The sequence below is a fragment of the Coffea arabica genome, chromosome 10c (genome assembly GCF_036785885.1).
Source record: "Coffea arabica cultivar ET-39 chromosome 10c, Coffea Arabica ET-39 HiFi, whole genome shotgun sequence".
Taxonomy (NCBI): domain Eukaryota; kingdom Viridiplantae; phylum Streptophyta; class Magnoliopsida; order Gentianales; family Rubiaceae; genus Coffea; species Coffea arabica.
The window spans coordinates 8445289-8451934 of NC_092329.1; the positions used below are offsets into that span (position 1 = coordinate 8445289).

The window sequence follows — 6646 nt, forward strand, 5'->3', positions numbered from 1 at the left end:
CAGAACCCAGATAGTTTGAAAGCCATGGACACGGTTCTCCCTACTGCAGACCTGTTTCCAGTTTTCACTTGTGCCGCTGAATCCGTGCTTGACACAAAATCATAGTAAGCTGATGAACCCGATAACAAATACGAATATGCTACAGAGATGCTACGAGTTCAAAACCGCTCTTCCAAGGTGATTCGAACCACAGGGTCTACACAGAAACTACCACAAAAATGAAACCTCATGAAGGCGGGCGAAAACACCATTGTAACACAAAAAGGAAAAATTCTCTGGTAAAACTTAGAAAGACGTATACATTCCACTAAAAGGATATACAGTTGTGCAGCATTGGCCGCCCACTCCAAATTAGATAATACATAATAGAGAATGTAAACCGGAGAATAAGAAGAAATCAAAAATACAAAAAGAGATCAACAGATAGCAATGGCTAAGGTGGTTGGTTAATTAGGACTGTACAAGCTGGATCAGCCAAATTCTTCCCTCTACGCTAGCAGGATCAGAAGATAACTTGGAAAATCTCCTTCAAATTTCCAGCATAGGAACTGCTTTGCAGCAGCATGGAGTCCACCACATGTACAGTTGGGAATTTCTTCGAGTTGTACAGCTTTGCTGATAAGCACTCTCTCTCAAAAGCTGCTTCCCAAGCTTCCAGCGCAGTCATCATCTCTACTTGCTCCCTGCTAGACTCAGGAGAAAATCTGTGAATATATGCTCATATTCTGGCATTTTCCCATAACCTGCAATATAAGCATACCATGTTAGAGGTCATCTGTAACACTGACACCGCCATAACAATTTCTCCAAACCTAGTCTCCAATAATATAAAAGAAACAATTACCAGATTCGACATTTACATCAACTAAGGATGTAGCACCAGTTTATATTTTTCCTTACCAGGAAAGTAGTTGATGTCTATGACATAGTATTTGTCTGCTGATCCATGCTCTCGGATGATGTCTAAATTGAAAAGCCGAAGACCCTACATAAGACAAACCAACAATAAGGAATTCAGGAACAATTTCCAATATCGTGATAAGAGGGTCATAAACCAAAAGTCCTTAGTCATGATCCGTTATCATGCAATTTTAGGAAATTACCAATCTTCGACGCAGTTCCCTAGCAAGCTTCTCAAGTAATGGTCGCGGAGGAAGCTCTGCAAGGAAAAATATTACAACATAGGAGTCCAGGCGTTAGATCATCAAAATGAATTCCTTAGATTACAAGAGGTTAACAAGCACTTTTAGTTTAAGGAAATGATAGCATATGAATTTTTGTTAAATACTCCCCAAGTGTATTTAAAATGATATAGCATATAAACCTTTGTTTTAAATGTTCTAAGAGTGGTAAGTGAGAATTGCTTCAGAGCTCATTGTTACCAGTACCAGATGTAGCCAAGCTGTACTTATTTGGTACAAGAGTTAACACACACATACATGAAAACCATTAAAAATACAAATTGACCAGAAAGGATGATAATCCATGCAAAAATGGGAAAGAAAGAAACATAAACAGCCACTTAGCATCAAAAGCTTAAAGGGACAAAATCTAAACTACTGCACAGAAACTAAGGTTTCACGAAAGCTTAGAGATTTTCCATGTATTAGACCAAAAAATCTATACAAGATGATCTGCACCTGCAACAGATGGATCTAGATCCGCTTCATCTGCAGTAGCTGCAGCACAGGAAACCCTTGGAAAGCGGAAGACACCAGCATTCTTTAACAACTCAGGTTTACTGACATCAGGTAATGAGAAACGCCTGACAACCTTAATTGCTTCTCCAACAATATAAACCTTAAAGAGGACACCACCTACAATCGACACAGGTTAAATGTTTCCTTCACCAATGCCACCAGTAATATACTAGAAGTATCTAATTCCATGTAGATAAAAATTGCATACCATGATTAATGAACTCCTGTAGAACAAGTGGCGGCTCTAACTTCTTCAGAGAGTATTGGTCATAAGCCAGCGACAGTTCATGTGACTTTGCAACCAAAGGCTTTGCAACTGGAAAAAGACAAAAAAATAAAAGGTCAAGCTCTCATTGGAGGGAGAAACTGCAAATATACTCCACATTCCTTCAGGGAACAAGGAGTCTCAGAAAGAGTAGGAATATCTACTCTTAAGTCTGGAGAAATAAAAACAACACAATAACCATAGAAAGGAACGTATAGAGGTCCATCTATATTTGGAATCTTTCTGAAATATTTCCCACAATATAATTGGCAATCATGACATACCTAAAGGCAGCCTTAATCCAGCACTGTTAACAGCATCTGGGATTGAAGAAGGATCTTTCTTGATAACAAGTTGCCTTGGAACACCAACTTTGCCTTCAGAGGTGAAGAAAATACCAATTAATTTATTTTCAAATGTAGTAAATAAAGTTACTACTTCTTTGGTATTTTCATTATTCTACCAATCATGAAGAGTTATTACTTGCCATGTGGGCAAATAATGCCCTGAATATATGGAAGGTGGTAGTTGTATCAATTCTCAATCCAAATCTAGGTTACTTGCAGTTGCGCTAGAAAATTTTCCAGCAATTCTTTTATCCTCAAATAAGACTATCATATATCCATCACAGAAAAGCTAAAACACAATTACCATAAGCATCTGACAAATTCAAGTCAGCAACATCTTCAAGCATGGATTGACGATTGTACACATGCTGTATTGCATCTGGAGGATCAAGTACTGTGACATCTGGATGTGTTTGCCTGTAATCCTGCAAAAATAAATAAATAAATAAAAAGAAGCAAGGCAAAGACCATAATCATTTTGAATTATACAAAAGCCATGCATGGTAATCATAAAAACTAAAATATGTGCTTGAATATTTTATTTTTGATTTTATTAACTATGTAGCAAGACATAAAACAAACATAGAAAGCAAGAATTATTAACACTCCAAGCTAATCTTGACCAAATAAACATACGGTGCATGATCAACCAAAAGTGGGTGTTCACTTCACATAATATGCAAGTGTCCAAAAGGAACATCCTCATTAAATATATACCAATCATCAACAATCGCCAAGTACACATCAAACGAAAGTGATACATACCACAACTGAAGTTCATTACAAGTTCAAATTCAGTAATTGATAATTTCTCAGGATTGATGTGCCAATCTCCATCTTACCACTCTAAGATAACATAGTTTTACTTCAATTAAGAAACAAAACAAATCCAAAAGCAAATAAGATGTTTCAAAGATCCTATTCACGACTTGAGAATTAAGAAACACTTTCAGCAGAAAATTCTAGCTCAAAAAACCATGAATCAGCTTAGCCCTCTCCTCCTAAGAAGATATTAGAGGATAGACAATGAGTCTGGGACAAAAAAAAAAAGACATTCAATTAGCCCAATGATTTTCCATACACTAGGGGAAACCAGAGAACCAGATATCCATGGACGAGAAAGCTCCTCACTGCTGGAATCTTGAGGCTAGGACCTCAAAAATCAAGTCATGATTCATGACGTAGGATAGAGCATCCTGATAGCTATGTCAGATGCGAATAGGTTTAAGTAACAAGATTGCTAGTTGTCCACCAGTCACTGTAAATGCATGTCCAATTCATCATGCATAGTTTCCATCATACCCTATGAAGTCAATGTTGTGTCAAACATTATAGAGCACAAAGATGACTTTATGGGCAATATTGGGCAAAAGTAAAGTTCAAATGACCAACCTCAAGAACATGCTGCCACTCCTTCCCTGATAACTGCATCACAAAATAGAAGGAATGATTACTTTGTAAAATGCAAATGAAAAATTAATTGTAGGGTAGAAAGGTCACAATGAGCATAGATATATTGTTTAGGAACCAAGACAGAGACATGTCTGCTCACCTTATGCAACACAATGTCAAAAGGGCCCTGATCGGAAAGGGGTTTTGTCTGGTCAATAGCAACAAAGAGTATCCCCTTATTCCTGCATCATATGAACGTTTTTATAGTCAGCCAGGCTAGTATGATCCGCCATTTCTTAGACCTTAATTACAGCTACTTAATAGATCACTAATACATAGCAAAACAAACCAATGGCATTGCAATTTTTACAAGCAATTGTCCAAAATTAAACCCATCCTACATTTTGGTGAAATAAAGCAAATTAAGAGAAGTTACAGCATTTAACAACCTTAGCATTAGAAGAGCAACAGCATTTGTTAAACATGGCTTTCACAGAAGTACATAGCAAGTAGAAAACACTAACAAGAGTAGCAAACCAAATGAACAATCACGTAGGGAGAGTGACAGGTAGATCAAGATAGCACAGTTATATCAGGCAGACAATTACTTCATCTTATGGATGATAGAGACAACAACACCACAAATATCTTTAAAAAAAAAAAAAACCACAAATATCTTTCCAAAGGAAAGTCGCATTCCAATGGGTTTCTGCTGAATTACTGGCCACAGGATCAAAGGATAATCAGCTCCGAATATTCACCACTCACAGTCATTGAAGCAGACACAGTTGACGGCAATACCTTAGGCAATTACCATCTTTTGCTTTTGCTTTAACAAAATATACACCTATAGACCTTCACCACAATCAAAATTACAAAAACTCAACGCAAAGTAACAACATAAAAATACCAAATTTACATGCATATATTTATATAAGAGATTGCACACTCGTTTAACTAAGCCCTAGACAGAGTTGCATCAAAGCTAAATTAAGCACTTTTAACAGATACCAAAAAAAAAAAAAAACTGAACCATTGAAAGGCATGCATGAATGCTAAAACAAAGCCCCCCCCCAAAAAAAAATCATACTGGCATAAACTCAGAAAAAACTTATCACAAAATCAAGAAGATTCTTCCCGGCCGAAAAGAAAAAAGAAGAAGAAGAGCAAGAAAAACTTAAAAAATGACACACGCATGTATAGACGAAGTAGGAAATGTAAATTTTACTTGCATATCCGGTAATACTCAGTACTTTCAAAAATGGGAGAACAAAAACACCCAAAAAAAAATTTTTTTTTTTACCTAGCTATGCCTTCCAATTTTGGCTGCAAAAAGCTCTTAATTTTTTTGGAAGTAAGAGCATAACCTACGACCACTATCTTCATCGGCTGTGGTAACTGCCCCACAGTTGAATTCTTCTTTTGCCCGTCAACTACCGCCACCATTTCCTCCCCACTACGCCTCTCCTCCTCCACCTCCACCTCCTCCTCCTTCGCAACCCCGTCCGCCGTCTTATACGCCTCACCCCCCATTTTCGTTACCAAAACCCTACCTTCTCCCCTTCCCACCGCCTCGCCACTAGCAAAAACTAACAATGAAATCCCTAATTCCAAATCAATGCCGATATTACGAAAAATGTCAGAAAATTTATCCAATCCTTGATGATATTTGTTCCAAATTTTCAATTTTTATCACTTAATTTATGTTTTCTTTTTTGGGGCGAAACAGCCTCGGTCGGCTTTGGCAGGATATAAACTGAAAAAGCTGTGTGTGTTAGAGGGAGGGAGGGAGAGAGAACAAGAGAGAGAAAGCGCTGTACAGTGAACTAGGAATGTGAAGATGCAACGCGTGGAAGAGAGCGGAGGTGGTATTTATAATGAGTCGGAGATGAGTGGGGGCCTACTATTCAACGCCGTGGGTGACGTGGATCTCACTTAGGATTTTCTTCTTTATAAAATTGGGAATTTTTTTTTTCATGTTTATAGAAATTACAAAGAAAATGTTTTCCACATTTAAAGAGAGAAAATTAGTACTAGTGCTTTATATATTAAAAAAAAGTTTTTTGGAATAATTTTTTGTATAATATATAGACTGAGTGTGTTTAGATATTAAATTATTTGAATAATTTTTTTAAAGATACTACAATCCATACATTTGAAGGAAATATTTCACTCGATGTGATTATGGTTTATTGTTACTTTTCATTTTAAATCTCTTCCTCTAATATATATATACGATATAAAAAGGTCATTAAAAACCATGATCATAAGACAATTAAATGAATTTGTACAAATATATCACTATCCAAGAAGATCATTAAATAACTCTTTTCATCTAATATATAGGAGATAAAAAGATTATTAAAAATTATGTTTATAATACAAGAAAATAAATTTATGCAAATACACCGCCATGACCATCCAAACAAACTCAGCATTTCTTAAAAGGGATTTCTGAGAACAATATAAAGTAGGTAGCTGTGTCGGGGATGGGTTAGAACATGATGAGTCATGGCATATGTGCGATATGGATTTGAATGAAATATTTGGGAATGAATTGACGAGGAGGGGGAGGAGGAAGGATGAAGTCCACTTGGTCTTTTGATTTTGGAAATTAACATTTAATATTATTAATATTTGCATAGTTGGAAATTAAATGAGTTTTCAGAGACGGTTTAATTAGTACCCGCCCTATCCTATTGTGTATGAGATGCTGATTTGTCTGTATGAGGTGGGAACATTCTCATTTCTCTCCCCGTTGAAAAGATCTTCTCATTATTGCACAAGATACTATAGAATCTCTTCCAGGGCGCTCTTAATTGATCCTAATAGGTCGTAATTAATTTGGTTGGTTCACTTTTAGTCCGGATTAACTCAATTTAGTTTCACTCAAATTTAATCTCAAGTCGTGCTAGCGATTTCATATGAGCCCGAGTTCAACT

General features: G+C 36.5%; 1 protein-coding gene across 2 annotated transcripts; it reads right to left on the reverse strand.

The window, feature by feature from the left end:
* Positions 1-250: 250 nt before the first annotated feature.
* On the reverse strand, positions 251-5545 carry LOC113714735 (inositol-tetrakisphosphate 1-kinase 3). Of its 2 annotated transcripts, XM_027238773.2 has the most exons (10): positions 5008-5545; positions 3865-3946; positions 3705-3737; positions 2617-2737; positions 2250-2342; positions 1909-2016; positions 1641-1817; positions 1104-1159; positions 901-985; positions 251-743 (listed from the first exon to the last, which is right to left on the reverse strand). In XM_027238773.2, exons 1-10 carry the CDS (start codon positions 5235-5237, stop codon positions 673-675), a joined length of 1056 nt encoding a protein of 351 aa, XP_027094574.1. In that variant the 5' UTR covers positions 5238-5545; the 3' UTR covers positions 251-672. The 2 variants fall into 2 exon arrangements, with proteins under 2 accessions (XP_027094574.1, XP_071925348.1); XM_072069247.1 differs by lacking the exons at positions 3705-3737; positions 3865-3946; positions 5008-5545 and adding an exon at positions 3394-3563.
* Between the last annotated feature and the right edge of the window lie 1101 nt (positions 5546-6646).